Here is a 25,077-nt window from a genome sequence, read left to right on the forward strand (position 1 = left end):
CTGGAGGTTTGAAAAAACATACCAAGGCTTATAATAGATACGATGTATCATGTCAGATATTTAACTTAGCGGCAACAGCCTTTGGCTTAAGAGAGAATTAAAAAGAATAAAATTTTGAATAACACCTTTATTAACTTCATCGTCTATAGATGACATTACTTGGGGAATCAGCCGTAGAAATAAGTTATATGAAATTGAAAAACAAATTAAAATGTAAATATTTAATTATTCATAAAACCAAGATCACATTTTTGTCATATTAATTAAATATAGTTGCTAATAGTATAGTACATAAACGAGCTTTATAGACAGCCTACTCTTTCTTAATAATAATTAATTCATCAACACCAAGTCCATATATAACTATATCTACCTACTTATATGTATGATAAACTACAACCATAGGTCAAGACCGTTTGATAAAGCGGCCATAATTTCATTTTCTCTATTTGAAATTCTCTCACCTATCTCTAAAATATACCCTAGGGCCTAGATACTGGAAGGGTTTGTAATTTCGATAATAATTTTTGAAACCAAAAAAATTAATAGTAGGGTGAAACCCATTGGAAAAGAATTAACAAATAAAAATGAAAAAATAGGATAATAAAACACTGAATCATTATCCTTTTTACATTTATAAATAGATAAGATTAAATTTAATCCATATTTTTTTTCTTCTATTTGGGAAACATACAGTCTTAAACAAATATGACAATAAATACATGAAAACAAATAGACTTAGAGTTCCACATTAACAGAAATCATAAATTATATAGTGCTCGAAAAAGCTAGCAACTAAAATACCTAGTTATATTAGACCGATTTATATAAACCGAAAAATGAACATAACAAGTTTACAAGTTCATTTAAGTAAGTAAGTAACTGAGAGTTGAACAAAGCATACAAGATTTTATAACGATACGTCACTCTAACGGTAAGCTCAGGTGGTTAGAGCACCGGCACGGAACGCCGGAGGTCGTGGGTTCGAGTCCCGCATCGTTCATTAAATTTTATTTGTTTATTTAAGTAAGTTTATATTTATGTTATATTCTCTTCCTTTTCCAATAAGTTTCATACTACTTTTTCACTTTGTAAAATTTTCAAAGGCTTCAGCACTGGTCTAAGAGTCAAATACCTACGGCAGAAAAGTAAAAGATCAGCTTAGCTGTTTGGGTTCTTTTACATTGTCATGCAAGTGCTTACGAACTAGCGCGACATACTCGTCTTGATGCTTCAAATAGTGTAACACGTGGGGTGAGTCGGGCCAGCACTGAAGCGTGCACTGAAATTTAAAAAAAATCCATGTACTCTATTATAATTAAGGACGAATAAAATTTGAAGTTGTAACTTTGCGGTTGTTTTTAATTTGTCATTTAAAATGTTATAAATCTTAAGTTAATTCTGTTAAGTTTCACAAAATCACTTCGACATCCATTTTTTTATGGAAAAGGAGGACAAACGATCGTACGGGTCACCTGGTGTTAAGTGATCGCCGCCGCTTACATTCCCTTGCAACACCTGAGGAATCACAGGACCGTTGCCGGCCTTTAAGGAAGGTGTACGCGCTTTTTTTGTAGGTACCCATGTCGTATCGTCACGGAAACACCGCACAAGGAAGTTCATTCCACAGCTTTGTAGAACGTGGAAGAAAGCTCCTTGAAAACCGCACTGTGGAGGACCGACGAACATCCAGATAGTGGGGATGATATCCTAACTTAACGTGTCGTGAGCGATGCTACGACAAATGGGGTTTTTTTAGTACAAACTTGAGTCTTCTGGCAAGCTTCATTCCGCGACCTTCTCAAGAGAGGACTCGATACAAGACACTTACCTATGCGAAACATAGCGGCACTAGGCCACTACTTCACGCCGGTATTTTGTGCGAGTGTGGCCCGATTGTGCTGACGTCATAAGACGGCAGCGTCACTCTCCCACTTCTAAAACGCCCTTAGTCGCCTCTTACGACACCCATGGGCCTGGGACCCCCCTATTCTTTTTACGCCTCGGGGAAAGTACAGGGCAAAACATCCATTCGAATGAGTGTTAAATTCTGACTGAATAAGCGATTGTAGAACCTTTTTTCGAATATAAAATATTTTATCAAACTATTTACTAGCTTATTTTAGTTTATTGTTTGATTATGTCGCTGCATGATAAAAAAAAAGCATTTGAATTTATCATTTGAGTCACCTTAATCCCCATACTAATCCAAATATCACAGGCTCTCCGAATCCGTTCTTCTTTCCCCACTGGGTCTTTGCTGGAGAGGAGGAATAGCCCTGGAGCGGTGCACGGCGTCCGATAGAACAAGTTGCAAGCCCTCTCATAGTGCACGGTCGCTATATTGTAGAACGCCTTCAAATACAATCTGTCAATGAATATAACATGAATATTTTACTAGCGTTAACGCTGAACAAGGTTATAAACTTCGCAAACACGTCCGTACGTAAATCTAATGATTCATTTTTGAAATGTCTACACCTACGTCATTATGATGAAACAAAAATCGCGGCTTTGTCTCCATTGCAAAGCGCGGGAAAAATATTATACTCGAATTTATAGTGCGAGCCTGATTAGATAGACCGTATGAAGAATAACTCAATAATAAGTTGGACTGAACAAATTTTAATGTTTAAATACAGATATTAGTCAGGTGCAGATTTTGTAACAGTTCTGAAAGTCTTGTTTCTCTTGGATATTCTATTTGGCATGTCTAATCAGTTCATGATACCAGAGCTGATACTGCGTAGAACATAGAGAGTTCATTCTAAGTAGGTAAGGTATGGAGAAGGTTATGCTCAGAGTTTCCCTGCGAGATCGAATCAGAAATGAGATCCGTAGGAGAATCAATGTCACTGACATAGCACACAGCTGGCTACAGGTGGACAGATGGCTATTGATGCAGAAGAGTCTTCGAATGGCGACGACATACCGGAAGAGGTAGTGTTGGAGCCCCCACAAGAAGTATGATATGGTCAAGATTGCCGGAATTTGTTGGATGAAGGCAGCGAGAAACCGATCGTCATGGAGATCTTTGGGGGAGGCCTTTGTCCAGCAGTGAACGTATTCCGGCTGAATTGATGATGATGATAAATGAACATTTATAATGCTGAAAGGGTTACACTAACAAAGGCTCTTTGTTTAATTATAACTTGATTAATATTTATGAACTATAAGACAATATAACATAAGACAAAACCTCGGAACTATGATTAGCTGCCACTAGGTATGCAACTGCACAATCGTCGAATTTTGGACAACGATATGGCCCCTTTATTCTTTGTTTGATAGAACCACCTTCATCTTTTGAAGTTTAGAAACTCAAAACTCACTTGATAAAAGCTCTCGTGGCAAGTTGCGCAGGCCTGTTATTCGGGAACATAGCCCAGGGTATGCCAACGGGGACTTCTGTTATGTCTGCGGGGGAGTCCCAGACTTGAGCCTTAACTCTGTCCAGCACCGGTTGGTACCTGTAACAATATTATATTGTTAGTCATCAGAGATACAATGGCGAAATGCACTAGGTACACCAGGGGCCAGGCTCTTCAACCGTATAAAATTATGTGGCTTTTACAGTGACACGAAATCAACCCAATTTAAAGGGGTATAAAATAAGGGTACCTACATGGGTGATGTAGCACTAGAATTAACTACATGTCCAGTATTCGTCCAGGTACTGCAACCACAGCCACAACTACTTCCGCTGCAAATTAGCAATGAACTTATAGGTTACTTTTTGAATGAAACGAGTTGAGACTGCTGTTGAGTTTTTTCAGCGTGTTATTCTTCGTCATTTATTCCTCGTCGTGCTTTGTGAGGAGTAAATAAATACTTAGTTATTTATTATTATTACTCTTTAGCCATTTGTGGCCGCTACACTCCTCCCTAAGCGAAGCGTATGTTGTTGTTGTTCAATGTATGGCATGACCTTTTGATACACCTGTGAGTTAATGTCGAGATCGCATCATATTAGGAGGTAAGAATAAGTTTGTAGATTTCTTTTTATTAATTATTAGATAACTCTTTGATTTCTTAAAACAGCTATAGCATAAATTACGCATAGAAACGTCCTTGATTATTGGTACAAAAACCAATTAAATGTGGTAAAATGGGCTGACATATTTTCTGACGAGTGCAGGTTGAGGTGAGACGATCGGTTAACGTCTCCTCGGCTCTTCAACCCATCTTCTATATGTCAATTGCTGGAGACATGGTCAACAATATTAGTTACGCGGACGACATGATGCTGTTAGGGTCTTCTGGTTTCGCAAACAGGAAACTGCTCGTAGAGTCTGAGGAGTACGCTGCGGCCCATGGACTCAGGTATAACACGACGAAAACTGAGTTTTTGTATTCCAGACGCGTGAACATAAAGTCGATAGCTTTTACCTGAAACTTTACGGTGTACCCCTGAAGAGAAACAATAAGTTCAACTACTTCGGTCACTGGGTGGAGGAGTGCCTTTGAGATGACCTTGATATTGTGAGGTAGCGTAGGGCATTGGCTGTCTGAGGGAATATGTTGGCCCGTAGGTTCGCACGATATACAAAAGATGTAAAGATAACTTTGTTTAGGGTATTTTTACAGTACTTTTACTCGTGCTGCTTGTGGTTTAGCTGTACTCAAAGGGCAGTCAACGCCTTACGAGTTCAGTATGACAACTAGCTGAGGATGCTGTTGGGTTTTTCGAAATACTGCAGTGCTTCCGGTATGTTCGCGGAAACGCGTATTGACGGTTTCCATGCAATTATAAGGAAAATAACCGCACCAACAGCATCCTTGGTGTGATTGCGAGTAGGGTAGATATCTCCAAAATGAGGCACATGAATTATTATATGAAATGTGAAGAGCCCATTATTTTGAGACAGTCCTCAGACGTCCTGGGAAATGCATAAGACCATTCTGGGGTGGGCACGGATGACAGTGGTTCACAGTGGTTCCTTTTATTTCATTAACGCCTTTTTTCTTTGTGTTCATTATCATTAATCAGGTGATAGTTTACTCACCTGAAAGTTAAATTCAATATTTACCTTTGTGAATCCTTCATAGCCTGTACCATCGCCTCAGACCACACATAACCTCCAACAGAGAATCCATGGACCACGTATGTTACGTCACTGGATGCCATCACCTTCAGCAGATCCATACCTATAACCTGATGAATTAATAATAGTTTTATGCGGTTTATGTAAAATTTATATAAGAGGGGGGAAAACGGGCCTATTGTTTACCTGATAGAATGTGAAAAACTGCCTATGGATATCAAGTGATGCTCTACCGGCCTTATGGTGGAATTATACTCAATGCTTGATTTCCCTAAGTCGCATTGATACTGCTTGCTAATGTGAGTCGAAACGTTCAAGTATTTTTGTTACTGCATTTTGCACAGTGTTGATTTAAAAGAGTGGCAAGTAGTGCTTGCCTCTTCTCATTTAAGCTTAACTTATTCGAAACATTTGTATGTAACTGGTAGGTAAGGGAGTAGATATATTTTTAGCCCTATTTTAGCCTGGATCGCCTAGCGTTGCTGTTCTCGTTATTTCAAAATCATTCACGTTAAGTTCCGATCCTTTCCACATTTGACTCTAGATTCGTAATCTTTTATAACTATAAAGAAAAGGTTTTTTTGTTTTTCTAATACTATATAAGAGATATCTATGCTCTATCATATGATGTTTTGGGCTAAGTTCATATGACCGCGCGTCGTCGCGCGGTAGGAGCATTCATATGACGGCATATGTACGGTATCCGCGGTTCAAGAACTAGCGCGCGGGTCGAAGCGCGGCGCGCAGTATCGCGCGGCAATGTAGACTAGATAGATAGCTTTTTACTTCAATCTTGTACCGCGCGGTCGAAAGTTCCGCGCGGCTCCACGCGTTCATATGAACTTAGCCTATCAACCACTCAACCAAACGTCAAAATTTTGCAATACGCATCTCCCAACAATTGACGTTCGATCTTGTTACGAGAATACGCATCATACGATTTCCCTAAATCGGAACGTAACTTCATTTCAATCGGAACCGAACCATGAATTTGTATTAGGAGAATACCAAATTTAACATTTCGACATAAAGTCGCTTTTATCGTATTCTCGTAGATAATAGCTTTTTCTGGAATGTTCGTGAATCTTCCGTGACAAGACGTACCTGGGCCCCTCTTTTCGGCCAAACGAGTTGCCAAGGTCTACAGTTCACAGTTATCACGTCAAATCCCTCCGCCAGGTATAGGTCCGCGTACTTCATCACTGCTTTTCTTGAGGCGAGGAGCCAATTCAGTATTATACACGTCGGTCTGTTTATCAACTTATCCAATCTGAAAATTAACAGTTTCAAACTGACAAACAGACTATTTTACATTGTATGACAAACAAGTATGAGGCCCACCCTTTGGTTTCTTGGCATCACTTATCTTTAAAAGTGATGACAAGACGTTAAAAAATAAAAGAACATAGTAAGTTATACATTTCCGATATGATCTCAAGAAAGGCGCTTACACCTACGTAAATGGCATACAACACTCCTGTGATTCCTCTGGTGCTGCAGAAGAGTTTGGACGGCGGTGATCACTTCCCAAAAGGTAACCCGTACGCTGGTCCTCTATTTATTTAATCAAACAAAACAAATCTTATAACTACATTTACAATACTATGATAACATTACAAAATATTTTTCGTTGGATAGCTAGGCATCAGCCTAGCCAACGGATCACCGTTGACCGAAATAGCTGTCAGCGCTTGGGTTGCCAGTAGGTTGGTCTTTAATAAAAATACAAGCATCTTTGATAAAAAATTATTAAATGTAAACAATTTATACTCTTTTTACTAAGCTGACCTTTTTAACCCATAACACTCGGGCTCTAAGCAACCACAATCAGTTTCGTCATAATATAGTAATGTTACAAGAGAAGCAACTATAAAAAAAAAATTGAAGGATTGACGAACAGACTTAGGTCTGCAGCATACGCGGTTATAAAGATTAGACAATTAACTTACATAGATACGGCGTGACTAGTTTACTTCAGTTATTTCCATAGTATGTCCTATGGTATATTGGCATGAAGCAACGCTGCCGATATTAATACAATATTTGTGCTATTCGCGCTATTTATAACCTAGGTCCTGAAGAATCATTGAGAGCAAAATTTAAAGAAATTAACATCTTGACTGTTGCTTCTCAATATATTCTTGATAATGTAATGTATGTACATCGGCACATAAGCTAGAAACTGTCATGTCACCATAATGTTAGCACCAGGAACTGACCTAAGCTTTACCTACTACTTGGCTAAGTCGTTAGTAAGTCTTTTGTGGGGCGATGCATATGCTTTTACAACAAGATCCTAGAAAATATTGAAAACAAATTGTTGAAAAAGAATTGTTGAAAAACATTTGGGTGGTAAAGGTTACTATAACATAAATAACTTTCTTAAACAACAATTAGCGAATGGAGCAACCGCCCTCAGGCTAAACATATTTTTTGTTAAAAAAAAAAAGCCCGCTGAGTTTGTTGCGCCCGTTCTTCTCAGGTCTGAGGCATTATTTTTGAAATATGTGGTAGTTTTAGACTTTCAATAAGTAATGTCACATCCTATTTTGAAAAAAATATTTTCATTTGAAAAAAAAAATACTATTTTTATTGATCTGTATTCTTTATTTATCTTCCCTGTAATCAGACATACTCTACATCTTCCAGATAAAAGTTCTCAATCCTACACATGTCTCGCATAGGATTAAGCAAATAATGCAGTCCTTAATTTTTTACCATCTTCACTTGCTTCCCTGGCTGGTTGTACTCGCAACTAACCTAGTACAAGCTCTCTATGTTAGTACTCTCTAAAATAATAAAACTAAATAAGTCAAAGTACTCTCTGGTTCTTATAATTCAATTATTTGATAGAACTTTCAATTAATATAAATTTGAGCAGTCAAGACTCTCATTCATTGAAATTTCATTCTATATTCTATTCTTCTTTTTCTGCGATCTGTAATACTACAAAGTATTACATTAAAGGTTAGTTATTAGACATTTATATTTAATTGATGTTAATTACTTCAGGTGCTGCAACATAATAACAGTTCGTTTATACATTCTATTATTAGACGATTAAGACTCGGGTTCATCAACTACAATGTAATCGTTGATTACGTAACCGATCTGTTTACAGCTCAACAGTTGCTTAAACAAACCACGTTTTTTTCGTGTTCATCATGTATTTTTATCCGACGGTTTACTAACCCAGCGTTTTTGAATAAATAAGTTACAAATCACCGAATGGTGTAACATTACTGTGTAAAGATTAAACTATATTCAGTTAAAAAACCAAATGACACATAAAAATGGAAGGGTAACATAATAATGCTGCAAAATGTACCTAATGCTCGTTTCGTCAAAGTTATACATCCATAGCGTGAACGGCTTTTTAATTTGGCAACTTTCCTTCAATCAATTTAGTTGACGATGTTATTGTTGCAAAAAAAACATGTAAAGAGCCATTGCATGATAATTTTGTCATTGCCTTTTTTTTGGTAAGTGAAAATGAAAGAAAAACGGAATCGAACACTAAAATCATCTAATACATCGTCTTCTTCAAAAATATAATTCAAAGCGTCTTGCATTTTTATTTTGAAACAGACATGTCACACAACTTACAGCGTCATGGAGCAAAACTATGGTGAACCTACGTGTGCTACTTCGTTTAAGTTAATCAATCGGTTAAAGCACCTAATCAATGGTCTCAATGTAATCAACTCTAAAAAATTAATAAACGGCTGTTTAATCCAATTTAAATGTCTTTTTGTGAAGTCGGGTGTAAGTAAGTATAATAGGTATATGACAGGATGAATATTAAAGGTGGTGCTTTTAACTAACAGGAAAAATATTAAATAAAACATACCTTTTGCGGAAAAGATGAATAATCCTGATATATTGCCATCTAATTAATATTATTTTAATGAAGGCACCTAAAAGACGGATTAAGCTAAGTTTATTAATTATTCAAGATTTAACATGTTGGTTTGACAACCACTTAGTTAGGATTAACCTAATAGGTGAAGGTGAGACACGTGCAGGGAGTTATTTTGGACATTTTATTTATTAACTGACACACCAACAGCATTACATACAAAACATTAAAATAATTATGGTCTTAAAGGGACATTATCTGGTATGAATGCCAGTTACTGGTGCATACTCTTATTGAAAGACATTAATTTAAATACAAAATAAAGTTCGATCTACCAATTTAACAAGGATTTGAAGCAAATTATTAAAAATAATAGATATAATAAAAAGAAGAAATTGCTTGTATGAATATCAATTATTTACGAACAGAAATGTGCGGTTTTTCAGACTTGTCACTGGTTCATGAAAAATATCAAAATCTTTTATGGACGCGGAAAATCGATTGTACTCACAACAAATCCTTGATAATGATATTGGTTCAACAAGCATGTTAGTAATCGGATTTCGTGGATATTCTTGTAACTTATCGGACTGTAAATTTATACGATGATGGAAATAGTACATTTTTCTTTGTGTACTTGATGTGATAAGATTTCTTTGTGTTAATAACCATACCATTTGATTTACACCACATATTTATTGCATCAAGATCAGCTTGGATGAGCTCCACATCACTATTTGACCCAACAGTTTTGAATATTTTTTAGTCATCGGCAAAAAGTGAGTGTTTACAGTGATGTATAGAAAAGGTAATGTCATTTATAAACACCGAGAAGAGAAAAGGGCCCAGATGGGATCCTTGTTTAATTTTTAGTTAAATGTCTATAATGTGAAAAAAAGTTTCACTTTTACCGTGGTTTCACAAAACCACACAATCCTTTTTTGTACACTGGAACGATCTTAGCTTTTTTCCACAATTCAGGAAATACCCCGTCATGTAAAGACTTGTTGAAAAGGAGTGACAAAGAGTAGGGCCATAATAGGGAAATAATGCTCTGCAGAGAAAATATTATGTGATTTAACACTTCATCTGGTTTGTTCTGTATTTATTTATTTACTTTATTGGAGACAAAAACAGAAACCAAAGCTTCAATACATATTCAAATTATAACTAAAATATTTAAAATTGTTCCCTTGGCACGTCTCACTGAGAACATAGATGTTAAAGATAAAAGTTAATCGCAACAAAGGTAAGTAAAACTTGGTAAAAGTAAGCCATATCATTGTAAAACTTGAATATAGAAAGAAAAATAATAAGATTTAAGTTTGATTAGAACTGAATATGTTTTTAGCTTACTACTGCGTAATTTGTATGTCACTTTGCTCGTTCGTTCTTCTTCGTCACACCAACGTTTGCGTGCATTGCACAAAATAGAAGTTAACTATCAACCTTGACGTTTTCACAGCTGTCACAGTCTATCTAGACGTATAAACGATCTTAGACGTAGTTTCTTCCTAGTGTTAGGCCAGGTATCCACCAAAGCGGAAAGGAGAGGAGATGTATTTTGATAACCAATCAGTTTTGTTATTTTCACATCTCCTTTCCGCTTAGCTTCGGTGGAAATGGATCAAGTGGAGAGGAGAGGCGAGGCTCATTTGTCTATAGAATGTTGTGCCGCATCGAGCGATCAAGCAGCGCGGCGGAGCGGAGATGCGTACGTAAGCACAGCTCACATCATCTCTCCGCTTTCGAGGAAAAAACGTGACAGCTTTCCGGCGTATTTCCTCTCGTGTCCTCTCCTCTCCGCTTTGGTGTATACCGGACCATAACATTATGAATATCAGTTTCTAGCAAATTCGTTAATGTATCTATTAACATACATAAGATAATCAAGAATGTATCGAGATGCAACATTTAAAATGTTTGTATTGTAGTGATTTTGTATTGATTAGAACATCATAATTTTTTGTACTTACTTGCCAGAATCTAATTCCTTATCGGTGTTACTGATGTGATGGATTTCCTTTGTAATTGATTTTGTGTAAACACTGCGACTATGAAGGTCCGTCGACAAACATGACACCAAGGGAATTGAGTTCTGTAAACAAAATATTTATATTTTCCAGTCACTGTGGTAAAGGTGAAATGAATTGTGAAAGTTCTTCGTACGCTTATAGGAGAATATTTAGAACTGCCACTATCTGCCGCGCTCTCGCAGTCTCGCAGTCCATCTAGTGGGGGGCGTACCAAGATTGCGTCTTCAACACACTAAGACCAGCGCTGGTTTTCAAACTAGCAAATATGCTGAGTTTGGGACCGTTTCGTATAGAAAATAATATTCCTCAATTTTGTTTTATGTTTTATTGTACTTATATCGTCACAAATAAACTTTTTTCTTTCTTCTTTTTCTTTCTTTCTTCCAGTATATGGTATTCAGTATTTGAGGACTTTATTACCTACAATGCGTCTTACAGTACGTGGTGTTGAGTTTTGAGGACTTTATTGCAACAGTTTCGCAATCGTCCGGGCTATGTCAGTGACTTTGGTTCTCCTACGGATCTCCTTATTTCTGATTAGGAGACCTACCCCCTTGGGAAGCTGTATTGAGGGTATCGAGACTATGGCTTAAGACTTACATCGTCAGCAATGTAAGGTTCCTATCAGCCATTATTACGATATTATCTATCAATCGAATCCCTTGTCTTGTCTGATTACGTAATGACCTAGTGGAATCACATGCAAAAACACTTCAACGCTTCGATGTAACGATAATCAATGTGGTACCGCTGGGAAGACTGAAGCACCGCCCATGTCTCGATCGAATCAAAGACCTTCTCATAGTCCACGAACCCCAAGCATAGTGGTTGGTTATACTCCTCCGTCATCTGTATGACCTGCCGCGGCGTGGGTATGTGGTCTATGGTGCTAAAGCCTTTTCGGAATCCGGCTTGTTCGGGAGGCTGGAAGTCGTCGGCCCTACGCACGAGATGATTCGTGATAACCCTAGCAAACATCTGATATACAGCACTATTTTTCTGTTGAAATAAATTCAATAATTATTCTAAAATACCTAGAAGGTAACTTAACTAGGGATATATATACGAAGGTACTATCCCTATATATATATAGGGATATATATATATATATATAGGGATAGTACCTTCTTATTTTCTAGAGATAGTCCATTGACGATTATTATTCATGGAACGGCAATAAGTTATAAAATATAATATTTGAATAAAATACTCCCTAGGTACGTTAATTTTGATAATACCTTTTAAGTTATTTTTATATACTTACCTATTATTTACTAATGTACAAGGGATATATTTTACCGCCTCATTACTAACTTATGACGAATATTTCAATTGTCAATTGCCCACACGTAACTGCATGGTTTTCACGCAACTGCTTAGTGTATTTTTAATAATAAATAAAAATAAACATTTGTTATGAGTTATGACTCATTTAGGTGCTTGATTTTTATTGCCGAACTAGTTAATCAACATATTGTGTTTTGTTATTTTTAACATTTTAAACATGATATGAATCATAGGTTATAATAAAGCAACCTAAAAAAAGGTAGGTACCTACTTGAGCGACAAAGATATTGAATTGATTGTCTAGACTCTAGACGCAATGTCGGATTAAGACTACTTGATACCTTAAGCAATCCATGCCTGTGGGCTATCCTATATAAGCTATCCGTATGTCAACTAGAATCGTTCTATCATTACCGTCTAAACTCTAAAACATTAGTTTTTTGTTAAATAAGATAATGAGATGTAACGTACTTTAGAAGTGGAGTAGGTGTGACATCAATAAAAACCAAAGCATAATTTATTTATTTATTGAAATGCGCCTTGCGTCTTTTCCGAGCATTTAATTCCCGCAAGATAGTATTAACGTCGAACGTTTTTAACATATCGGACTCTATGTACAATATCGAGAAATTATAAATGATATTAAAACATTTGATTGCAACAGATTTGCGGAGGCGCCAGGATTGGGGCCCGCGGGGAAGGAGTGGTTTGTGATTGGCTGATCGCAATTCCGGGGCAATCGAAATGTCGAATGCACAAGCGGGCAGCGAGTGGGCAAGCGGGAGTGTGGTTATGACTCTAGGTCGGACTCTATGTCAACTTAAAACGCGCGAATTTTCAAAATAGTCCTAGAAACATTTTTGGTGTGGTTTTTGGTGACGTGAGAGTGAGACGTGATGCCCTAAGGACGGATTTTTATTGTGCTTCTTCTATTGCCCCCTCAGACGTGACGCCCTAGGCAATTTGCTTAATTTCATTAAGGGTTAATACGTCACTGTCTAGACGTAATATAATATTGACGCTCTTTTAAACAAATTATCTTGCCCCAAACTAGGCATAGCCTGTAATACCTATAGTGGCCTTCATTCAATTTCACCTTCGCACGACACGCCACAAGTTACGATATCATCCCCACCATCTGGATGTGTGGCGGTCCTCCACAGTGCGGTTTTCAAGGAGCTTTCTTCCTCGTAGTACGAAGCTGTGGAATGAGCTTCCTTGTGCGGTGTTTCCGGGACGATACGACATGGGTACCTTCAAGAAAAGCGCGTACACCTTCCTTAAAGGCCGGCAACGCTCTTGTGATTCCTCTGGTGTTGCAAGAGAGTGTGGGTGATCACTTAACACCAGGTGACCCGTACACTCGTTTGTCCTCCTATTCCATAAAAAAAAACAGTGGGTACAAGACAACGATATATATGATACAATAAAATTACTTAAACTTATAAATATCCACGACTCGGAAACAAACATCCATATTCATCATATAAATGTTTGCACCTACCGGGATTCGAACCCGGGACCTCTAGAATTCTAGATCTACTGTTTAAAAGAGCGTCATTATTATATTACGTCTAGACAGTGACGTATTAACCCTTAATCAAATTAAGCAAATTGCCTAGGGCATCACGTCTGAGGGGGCAATAGAAGAAGCACAAAAAAAATCCGTCCTTAGGGCATCACGTCTCACTCTCACGTCACCAAAAACCACACCAAAAATGTTTCTAGGACTATTTTGAAAATTCGCGCGTTTTAAGTTGACATAGAGTCCGACCTAGAGTCATAACCACACTCCCGCTTGCCCACTCGCTGCCCGCTTGTGCATTCGACATTTCGATTGCCCCGGAATTGCGATCAGCCAATCACAAACCACTCCTTCCCCGCGGGCCCCAATCCTGGCACCTACGCAAATCTGTTGCAATCAAATGTTTTAATATCATTTATAATTTCTCGATATTGTACATAGAGTCCGATATGTTAAAATGGTTCGACGTTAATACTATCTTGCGGGAATTAAATGCTCGGAAAAGCCGCCATTTATAAGTGATTATAAAAAAATATATGTATATATAAATGTCTTTTATGGCTGTCAACACGGTGCGGATTTCAACGGAATTTCTTCCACGTACAACCAAACTATGGAATGAGTTTCCTTAGCCGTGTTTCCAGGACGATACGACATGGTTTCCTTTAAGCTTAAGGCGCTATGGTCCTAAAAAGTTTTTGAAAATCTACTTAAAATACTTCTACAAATACTACGGTTCCAATTTTTGACATGTTTATCTTCATTTCTTTATCTAAATTATTGCAGTTTCGAAGACACGATTACGAAAAATAATCTCGATAGATTTATTTTTTGAAAAATAGGCTTTTTTCTATGAATTGTTTAATATTATCATAAAACTATGATGGCTATAAACGCAAAACTTATTTTATTCGATAGTTTATTAGTATTTATAAATATTCCTCGTGGGTTTTGTCAATTCGCTTTGTGAATTATTTTATATTAATTTTTTTCGTAATAAACTAAACGTGACGCCTTGGTTGCATGCTCGCTGATGCCAACACTCAGCAGTACGCCCGTGACCCCTGTCAAGGACGAGTGGGAGGCTCCATTGCACAGGATGCCGGCTAGATTATGGGTACCACAACGGCGCCTTTTTCTGTCGTGAAGCAGAAATTTGTAAGCAATTATTGTGTTTCAGTCTGAAGGGCGCCGTACCTAGTGGAATTACTGTGCTGAAATGGATACTACCAGGCGACCAGTGGGAGGCTCCTTTGCACAGGATGCCAGGTTGATTATGGTACCCATATGGTCAACGGCGCCTATTTCTGCCGTGAAGCATTACGTAATCATCTTTTGTCTCATGGTGATGAGCACAATGGTGGTGCCTTTAGAGTTTTGGATTTCAAGAACCCTAAGCAGCTCTGCATTGTAATGGGCAGGCCGTATTTTTCATAAAAATCATAATTTACAGTTAAGCGTATTTATTTCAAGCGATAATTTTAGACCACAATCTTACCAGAACAAGCGCGAGCGTGCTTACAATTACTAACTATTACCTACTTAATTTACAAATACTATCGTAAAGACAAACAGAGTGTGCGAGAGACATGACCATCTCCAAGGTCTGAAACACATAACCGCGTTGCGGCGCCACTGCCGATTATGTCACCGTTATGACGTCATACTTGTTGACAATGATTCAGTTTGTTTCTATCACTCGGAAACAACACGCTTACCACCTCATTAAAGGGATGTATCCAGTATCTTCTGTGTCGTATATTTAAAACAGAGTAATGTCTTCTTAATAACTAATAAAAATAATAACAAATAATCAATAAGTTTCTTACGACAAATCCATGCCAGAGACAAATCGATTCACAATAAAAAATCACGACTACCATACGACACCCTACCATACGATAGTAAAACGCTATTTTTCGCGACGCCGCAACGCAAACTGCCGATTTCAGCGGCGCGGTGCCGCAACGCAGTTATATGTTTCGGCTCTAACGGAGAAACGTCCAACTAAACTAACTAGATAAAAGTAAAGCGAATTTATTGTTACTGTGACCTCGGTGTTTTGAATATTAATACTAGCTAACGCACTCATTGACAAATGGTCACAAAAGTGACTAAAAGATGTTTTACCATATTGGTTTTTCATTTTGAATTTCGATTTAGTCAATGTTATCCCCTCTACGGTACGTATCAAACTATACCTACTTAAATACGACGACCTATTTCGTCCAGTGGTTAGTGACCCTGCTTACTAGAAGATACTGGATACATCCCTTTAATGAGGTGGTAAGCGTGTTGTTTCCGAGTGATAGAAACAAACTGAATCATTGTCAACAAGTATGACGTCATAACGGTGACATAATCGGCAGTGGCGCCGCAACGCGGTTATGTGTTTCAGACCTTTAGAGATGGTCATGTCTCTCGCACACTCTGTTTGTCTTTACGCTAGTATTTGTAAATTAAGTAGGTAATAGTTAGTAATTGTAAGCACGCTCGCGCTTGTTCTGGTAAGATTGTGGTCTAAAATTATTGCTTGAAATAAATACGCTTAACTGCAAATTATGATTTTTATGAAAAATACGGCCTGCCCATTACAATGCAGAGCTGCTTAGGGTTCTTGAAATCCAAAACTCTAAAGGCACCACCATTGTGCTCATCACCATGAGACAAAAGATGATTACGTAATGCTTCACGGCAGAAATAGGCGCCGTTGACCATATGGGTACCATAATCAACCTGGCATCCTGTGCAAAGGAGCCTCCCACTGGTCGCCTGGTAGTAGCCATTTCAGCACAGTAATTCCACTAGGTACGGCGCCCTTCAGACTGAAACACAATAATTGCTTACAAATTTCTGCTTCACGAAAGAAAAAGGCGCCGTTGTGGTACCCATAATCTAGCCGGCATCCTGTGCAATGGAGCCTCCCACTCGTCCTTGACAGGGGTCACGGGCGTACTGCTGAGTGTTGGCATCAGCGAGCATGCAACCAAGGCGTCACGTTTAGTTTATTACGAAAAAAATTAATATAAAACAATTCATATAAAAAAGCCTATTTTTCAAAAAATAAATCTATCGAGATTATTTTTCGTAATCGTGTCTTCGAAACTGCAATAATTTAGATAAAGAAATGAAGATAAACATGTCAAAAATTGGAACCGTAGTATTTGTAGAAGTATTTTAAGTAGATTTTCAAAAACTTTTTAGGACCATAGCGCCTTAAGCTTAAAGGAAACCATGTCGTATCGTCCTGGAAACACGGCTAAGGAAACTCATTCCATAGTTTGGTTGTACGTGGAAGAAATTCCGTTGAAATCCGCACCGTATTGACAGCCATAAAAGACATTTATATGTACATATTTTTTTTTATAATCTATACCAATATATAAAGCTGCAGTGTTTGTTTGTTTGTTTGTTTGAACGCGCTAATCTCTGGTACTACTGGTCTGATTTGAATGATTCTTTCAGTGTTGGGTAGTCCATTTATCGAGGAAGGCTATAGGCTATGTTTTTTTTTTTTTTAATTAGGGATCCGTAATAAAATTGCTATTTTGTAACACAAGGTGTAAAATCGAAAACCTATTATTGCGTGCGCTGCAAAAACTATTGACAATAGAACAAAATGATGTACAGGCTATAATATAGGCAATATTTTATTACTTATAAAATTATCGCGTGAATTATACTTTATATGGCAAAACAACGTTTGCCGGGTCAGCTAGTCACTTATAAAATGCTCACTGAATACCTTTATTTTTAGTCTCAATAACTTATGTATTAATTTGCATTTACTTTTTTGACTTACTCGTGTAAGGCATTGCCTATTTGACGTTTGAATATGTTCGTTGCATCATTTTACATAATATATTGTAATTAAAATATTTGTGAATCGATGGAAATGTGAATCTTGATATAAAAGAGTAGCAATGAGTTTCTTGCTACTTCTTCTCAATAGCTCAACCCTTTACGAAGTAGCGGTAAATTCAAAAATATTTTTTTTTGACATAAGACGTGTCATTTCCGTGACCTACATGAATAAAGTGATATTGATTTGATTTGATGGAATCTGTACATAGTGATAAGACATCAATAAATCAACAGCAATATTTTTTCACCGTCTTCAAGGGATTTACTAAGTTTATTTATTTTAAAAATAAAATTAGTATACTAAGCTTATCATTAGTGATAATATACAGTGTATATCACTAATAAACTAAATTTAAAAATTTTACGTAGGCTTCTTTTTACGTACTATTTACATCCTCTGTGCTCGCGACAGGCTTGCGATCATTGCTGTCATATTCAACCACAGACAAGAATCATGCTCAAGGAACGTACCAAAAAGTTATTAAAAGAGGATGTAAGTACTACGTAATAAGAGGCGGAACTGCCTAATTTAGTTTAGTGAAACGTGCAGTGATTTGAGATATGTTTGAAATAGTAATTACAATAATATGGCGGGGATATAATCCGGCTATGTTTGAAAGCGAACAATTGCTTAACACGTAGTAGATTTCGGCTATCTCCTTTTATTACAATATAAAAGCCGTCATCTGTCAATCTATCAATGACTGCATGTTTCATACAATTGCTTTTTTCTTAGAGAGTTTCGCTAGGCTGAAAGTTATTGAGTTAAAAAGTATAGTTCCAACTAATTATTTTGTTTTCATTTATTGCTGTCCTATCGCGAGTGGCGCTAATACCTATGGGAAAAATGCATTCTACGACAGGCGAGCAATAGACGTGCGATCGATTGCGAAGTTGTTGCTGCCGCACTGCTACTCCTGTCGCTACTGCTAAGGTTTACATAATTAGTCGGTCGTTCTCCTTTCAACCCCTCGCGCTCGTCCTGTTGCGTCAGTACGGTTTGCAGTTTCATTACGTTTAGGTACCTACATGTGATATTTTCGTGCTATCACTGCTATTTCTTTTGAAGTTTTCATTGTTACGTTTTGACTTTTGTTAGTTAATAATAATATAACAACTAGTGATGTTTTTTTGTACAAACAAAGCGACGATGTGACGTCATCGATGTCAGACCCAGGGGGCAGAGATAATGTAACCGGGTAGTAGTCTACTTCAGCTGATTATAATCGAGTGAGTGTTACATACCTAGCAGACGGTTTAGTTCAGTCCCTTTAACCATAAAATATAGAAGGTAATTGCAATGTAACCTGTAACTGTATAATGTAGGGAGATTTCGCTTCAAAGAGAAAATAAAATCTCACAATGATACCTTTTTAGCTCTTGTTAATTCAGCACATTTTATTCCAATCCAAATAGATCTTCTCACTGACGCCATTTTGATAATTCTGTAAATATGAATAAGACTTGTTAGTTAAGTTTATTTTTAAAATATCTAAAATAAAATGCTCGTTACATAATTTATTTTTATGACACAGCGAACTTATTGAATGTGTCAATAAAAGTATGTATATCCATACCTTTAATACATACTTTGGTGGCTGTACATTTATAATTGTTATTAATATCTTAGTTAATTAGTACATCTAGATAGACTGTAACAGCTGTAAACACGTTGAAAATAATTGCGGCGAACTATTAACCTTTATCTTATATAAAGTGACTAACAAGTCGCTAGTGTAAGACGAAGCTGTCATGCACACTAAATTGCAGTAAATTTGGTCCAATTTCATGTGTTGGATAACAGCAAGAGGCTCTATCCAGACGTATAAATTATCTAAGTTTTATAATCTATACTAATATTATAAAGCTGCAGTGTTTGTTTGTTTGTTTGAACGCGCTAATCTCTGGTACTACTGGTCCGATTTGAATGATTCTTTCAGTGTTGGGTAGTCCATTTATCGAGGAAGGCTATAGGCTATGTATATATGCTTTTTTTTGTTCAAAATTAGGGATCCGTAATAAAATTGCTATTTTGTAACACAAGGTGTAAAATCGAAAACCTATTTTTGCGTGCGCTGCAAAAACTATTGACAATAGAACAAAATGATGTACCGGCTATAATATAGGCAATATTTTATTACTTATAAAACTATCGCGTGAATTATACTTTATATGGCAAAACAACGTTTGCCGGGTAAGCTAGTCTTATATAAAGTGACTAACAAGTCGCTAGTGTAAGACGAAGCTGTCATGCACACTAAATTGCAGTAAATCTGGCCCGATTTCATGTGTTGGATAACAGCAAGAGGCTCTATCCAGGTGTATAAATTATCTAAGATTTATAAACTCATTTGCAAAAAACGGGTGGTTTTTTTTCCGTCCCTTTAGAAAATATAGTACCAAAAGGTTTTAATCATTTGAGAATGTAACTGGCACATTTATGAAGTGTTGTGGTATATAAAAAGTTTATTCCAAACTAGCTGACCCGGCAAACGTTGTTTTGCCATATAAATTGTATTGATCTTGTGCTTGCTAGATGATAAGAGATGGCGCTAGTTGTATTCATTAGTAACAATCACACTTCTTTTATATTTTGTATAATTCACACTATAGTTTTATAATTATAGCCTATTTGTTATTCTGGTGTGTAAGCTATATTATTGTAAAGTTTCATCAAAATCTATTCAGTAGATTTTGCGTTAAAGAAGTTCAAACATACATCCAGACATACAAACTTTCACATTTATAATATTAGTAGGATTCAAATTTAAGACATAGTCGGACTTAAAAATTACAGTTAATTGCGTATCGTGGCGGGAATCGTTAATAGGTCGGAATTAACGACGTGAAGTCTGGAAGTGGGTCTGGAAGAAAACCATGCACGAGATAACCGCTTCATTCACCAGACATTGAGAAATCACTCTCACACGTAAAAATCACAAAAAAAAATGCCGATTGGTTACCGTTGAAATTAGTGTCGAGTGTAGACACAAGACACGCACATTATTGATTCAAGCGGAATTTCCAATTTTAAGTACTCTAGAGAGGCGTACGTAAGTTGTAAATATTTTAACAATAGGTACAATACTTCTTTTTGTATGCAAAGTGTGTAACGTTTAATTTTAATGTTGTTGTTTTACAAACATTATAATTTTTACTAATGAGCATAAGCTGTGCTAATATTTATAATATTGAAGGAACTAATCTCCGATTCTATACAATCCATATAAATGCCCTGTTTTTACAAACTTTTTTTTTAAACCAGGCCCCAACCGACGTACGTTCAGCCTACATACATCAACATCTAGTCTAGGAATATTTAAGAACTTACTACTAAATAAATACTAAATACCTTCATAAATAGTAGTTAAAAAAAACTAAAACAATATGCTTATTAAAGAATTTTTTTTTAACTTGCACTTAATTTGCATAGTTGAATTAAAAATTCTCTTTGGTATTCGAAATTTCCTAATATTAGATAAATTATTGGTTAAAGATAATGCTTGAAATTTACTGCCTTATAGACGCTAGAATAGAAAATATAAATTAACAAAAATCTTGGGAAAATGGAATAATTTTATTAAATTAATGTATTGTCATCAGTCCTCGATAAATCTAGGAAGTTTGAACGAAATCTATCCGTTTAATGTAGGTCAAAATCGCGCCCAAATGAGTCGGTTATATACAAATAGACATACAGGTGAAGCTAAAATAAAGCATGTAATAAAAAGAATAAAATACAATATCACGGCACGGTGTACAATAAAAAAAACAAAACTCACGGACGAGTAAAAAAAGATGGACTCCGCGCCGTGATGCTAGTGTGTGTGCGGTTACGGGGGATACTAGTTACACATTTTTTTTCTCCCTTAAATAATCATATATGACCACAAATACTTATATAATATCGTTTTTACACTTTTTCACAACGCACGACGGCATTTTTAAAATATTTTATTGAGACGCAAACTGATCTGTCACAGACGATGACAATTCTCATAATGGCCGCCTATCGGCCTGTATTAGTGTAAGTGGATGCGTGGGGCTACATATTTACACGTTAATCGGCTTGTTTTGGTGCTACACTGTTATGTAATGTAACACGGAGTCCTTATTTTTTACTAGTCCGTGGGACTACCAAATTACTTGTCCCGTTTTTTATTCACAGATGTCGCAAGATTTCTTGTAAGGGGATCATGTCACTACCACTACTACTACAATATGTCTAAAAGTCATTCATCAAAATAGCACATAACATGTTGGTAGGTACTTTTAAAAATTGTCTTGTCGAGTTAACATATACAATGCTAATAAACTTTTTCCCCTAATTAATAAAACGTCACGGTGACTGTATTACTACACGAGTAAATAAAACAGGTAGTATTAATATACAGTAAAAACCCAAACAGTACAAAGTAAAATCATAGACTTTAGAATTCTCAGACAGGGTTTTTAACAATAAAAAATTGCATGCGTACAAAAGTACACATCTCAGAAATGAAACCTGCATCGTGCATGAACCTGTAAACTGCATATGAAGCCCTGGTACATGTTGCTAGAATGACACATGATTTCAACCGCTATGAAAGACATTACTATAACCGCTACCATATTTATGTTCTCCTGGTGTCTATGTAGTACCTAATACATCATGCACATGACGTCAGAATATATTAAGGTGTAGTCGTGTCATACTTTCGACAATATTCTCTTCAACTATGATCGCCTGGTACCAAAACACATATAAAACACGTATTATGCTTCCTATCTCATTTTCAACCACGTTAAATCGTATGAATTTATGTGTCTGTCCCTATTTTCTGTCGCGCTTTTTTGTTTTATCGACTTTCAAATCACAACGATGCTGGGGTACAGAAATGGCTATAATGTGACACTTTTTATCAAAAAACAACAAAAAATTGGCCTATGACGGTCTGACTTCGTTCCAATAAATATTTATTCGAACGTCCGACATAAAATAGGCAATATGAAAATTTCGTAATTACGAATTTTAATGTCATCAAATGTTCACAGTTAGTAATAACTATTGTTTTCAATAAATTTCTTATGTTTACAATACTGTGATTAGGTAGGAATGTTAAATTAATATTTTGGGGTACGTATGTAGATAAGTAGTAACTTACTTAGGTCGGTTATTATTTTTTTTTCATCAAAATCACATTTTAATAAAGCAGTTTTATTTTTAAAAACTAAATTGAATCTATAATGATAATGAAGCTTGTAAACACTCATGACATTTTTATTTTATACTAGCTGACCCGGCAGACTTCGTACTGCCTGAATGGATAAATAAAAGACCTAAACTGTTGTATAAAATAAACTGAAAACAAACAAAAGGAATACTTTTATTAATAAAACAAATGAAAATGATCAGTATGAATTAAATTTTTCGATTAATTACACATTGTGTCCCCATGCGACACCAAAGGAAAATCAAAATAATTGTTTTTTTTTTTCATTCCGAGCATTTTCAAATTTATTCACCTTTTAAACCTTCTCTGAACTTCCACAATTAATTTTAGACCAAAATTAGCGGTTATCGGACCAGCCGTTCTCGAGTTTTAGCGAGACTAACGAACAGCAATTCAATTTTATATATATACATAGATAGATTTTAATGATCTTCTGTCAGGTAAAAGCTAGTATTAAGAAAAATGTATGTCATTGATTCTTAAATCAAATATTTATCACATAATATCATCATTTGAGCCGTAAGACGTCACTGGACAAAGGCTTCTCCCAAAGATGCTGCTGAACTGCGATGCCCTCATCCAACCTATTCCGGCGATCTTGACCAGATCGTCGGTCCACCTTCTGGACTTTTTTCTCACATAATGTATTATGACAAAATGAAATAATAAACAATTTACAGATTTATTCTATTCTATTGACATAGAAAATTAATTTGTGAGGTTAGTTTTAGTCATAATCCATTTATGGGATTTCGTATTTTTAGCTTGGTATGTGTATGAATACGACAGATAGGCAAGCGTTTCCTCTACTTTATGGATTTGGAAATTATTTAAAATTGACGTATCGATATACCTAACTAATTTGAAAAATTCTCATGCAACCGATTTTTAGGAAATTTTATATGTATAGTCAGTAGGTCTGAGAATCGGCCAACATCTATTTTTCATACCACAAATTGATTTTTATTAAAAAAAAATATTAATTTATATGGCAATACAATGTTAGCTGGGTCAGCTAGTAGATTATAGATCAGCATCGATCAACGGATGATTATAAATCTGTTTAAATAATGTAAAATTCTCTAATTTTACATCAGAAGTTGTAATCGGCCGTAAGTTAAAATTTTTAAGTCATCCTGCTTAGAATACAATATAACACAGTTAAAATGAGTAAGTTTGGGTAGATAAAAACTAGATTAAAATACGAGACTAACTGAACAGTTATACGACTAAAAATAAAAATGTATAACTATAATATATGCATACGAGTTTGTTCTCTGTACGATCATAAGATACATAATAGCTTTAAGGGTAAATGTATACAATTCTATAATAAAGTCCCGGCCACTGTTCAGGCATTATCTATAAATAAATCTAAATGTTTTAATAAAAAATGGCTCTGTCGTAAATCCTATTACTCCACAGCTGAATATCTAATCGGGGATCGGACAGCCTGGGACTAGATTATGATTATTTTATAGCAATGGCAATGACAGTACAATATTGTATATTTTTATTAAAGAGAGCGCAAAAAAAGAATGCTGGGGGAGTTTTTTGCGCCTCTTCTTCTCTCTCAGAGCGCCATTTATAGTATATTAGAAATGACATCAAAAAGAAATCTAAAGGAATCAATTTTGACAATATAAATGCCTTTTATTCCTTTAATACGCCATATTTGTTTACAAATTAAGACAAGTAAGGAAAAATAGACTCAAAAAAAGCAAATACTCCTTCCTTAAAGGCCGGCAACGCTCCTGTGATTCCTCTGGTGTTGCAAGAGATTGTGGGCGGCGGTGATCACTTTACACCAGGCCCCGTACGCTCGTTTGTCCTCCTATTCCATAAAAAAAATAGACTAAAAATCATAATTGCAACTCACCGTGATAAGTCGTATCTATATCAGAACTCCAAAATACGTTTCGCCTAAAAATATTTCGCACAAGTGAAATCCGGTTATCGCGACGCGGACGGCCTGCATAACACAACCGTTGCACGCAACAGTCACGATACGAGTACCTTGAACCTTCCTATTTATTTATTACATGCAATTTCACGTGTTATAAAAACGAATATTTCAACGGCGAATGACTAACGCGCGGTCAAACTAGCTTACCACCAGATTCAACTATAACAGTGTAACTAACAGAAAACTGGACTGGCTATGGTCTTGTATGTTTCATCTGTAGTTTTATCTTCTTTTCGGAGGGTAAGCCGCTTAAAGTACCTACACACACGGTAGGATTGACTA

The 25,077-nt window shown here is 36.2% G+C and overlaps 1 protein-coding gene across 1 annotated transcript; it reads right to left on the reverse strand.

Moving 5' to 3' along the window:
• Positions 1-206: 206 nt before the first annotated feature.
• On the reverse strand, positions 207-24,877 carry LOC126978178 (uncharacterized). The gene is made up of 8 exons (XM_050826946.1): positions 24,709-24,877; positions 18,986-19,061; positions 10,881-11,002; positions 6,150-6,315; positions 5,031-5,155; positions 3,333-3,470; positions 2,191-2,368; positions 207-1,282 (listed from the first exon to the last, which is right to left on the reverse strand). Exons 2-8 carry the CDS (start codon positions 19,049-19,051, stop codon positions 1,157-1,159), a joined length of 921 nt encoding a protein of 306 aa, XP_050682903.1. The 5' UTR covers positions 19,052-19,061; positions 24,709-24,877; the 3' UTR covers positions 207-1,156.
• Positions 24,878-25,077: the final 200 nt, after the last annotated feature.

This window comes from Leptidea sinapis, chromosome 47 (assembly GCF_905404315.1).
Source record: "Leptidea sinapis chromosome 47, ilLepSina1.1, whole genome shotgun sequence".
Classification (NCBI taxonomy): Eukaryota; Metazoa; Arthropoda; class Insecta; order Lepidoptera; family Pieridae; genus Leptidea; species Leptidea sinapis.

Bases quoted from the DNA above. Each gene is read 5' to 3' on its own strand.
- LOC126978178 (XM_050826946.1), bottom strand. From the start codon at position 19,051: ATGGCGTCAGTGAGAAGATCTATTTGGATTGGAATAAAATGTGCTGAA. The intron at 6,316-10,880 runs GTAAGTACAAAA...GTTAATTTTCAG, and splicing joins AAGGAATTAGATTCTGGCAA to ATTGGATAAGTTGATAAACA. The intron at 5,156-6,149 runs GTACGTCTTGTC...TTAATTCATCAG, and splicing joins GGCCGAAAAGAGGGGCCCAG to GTTATAGGTATGGATCTGCT.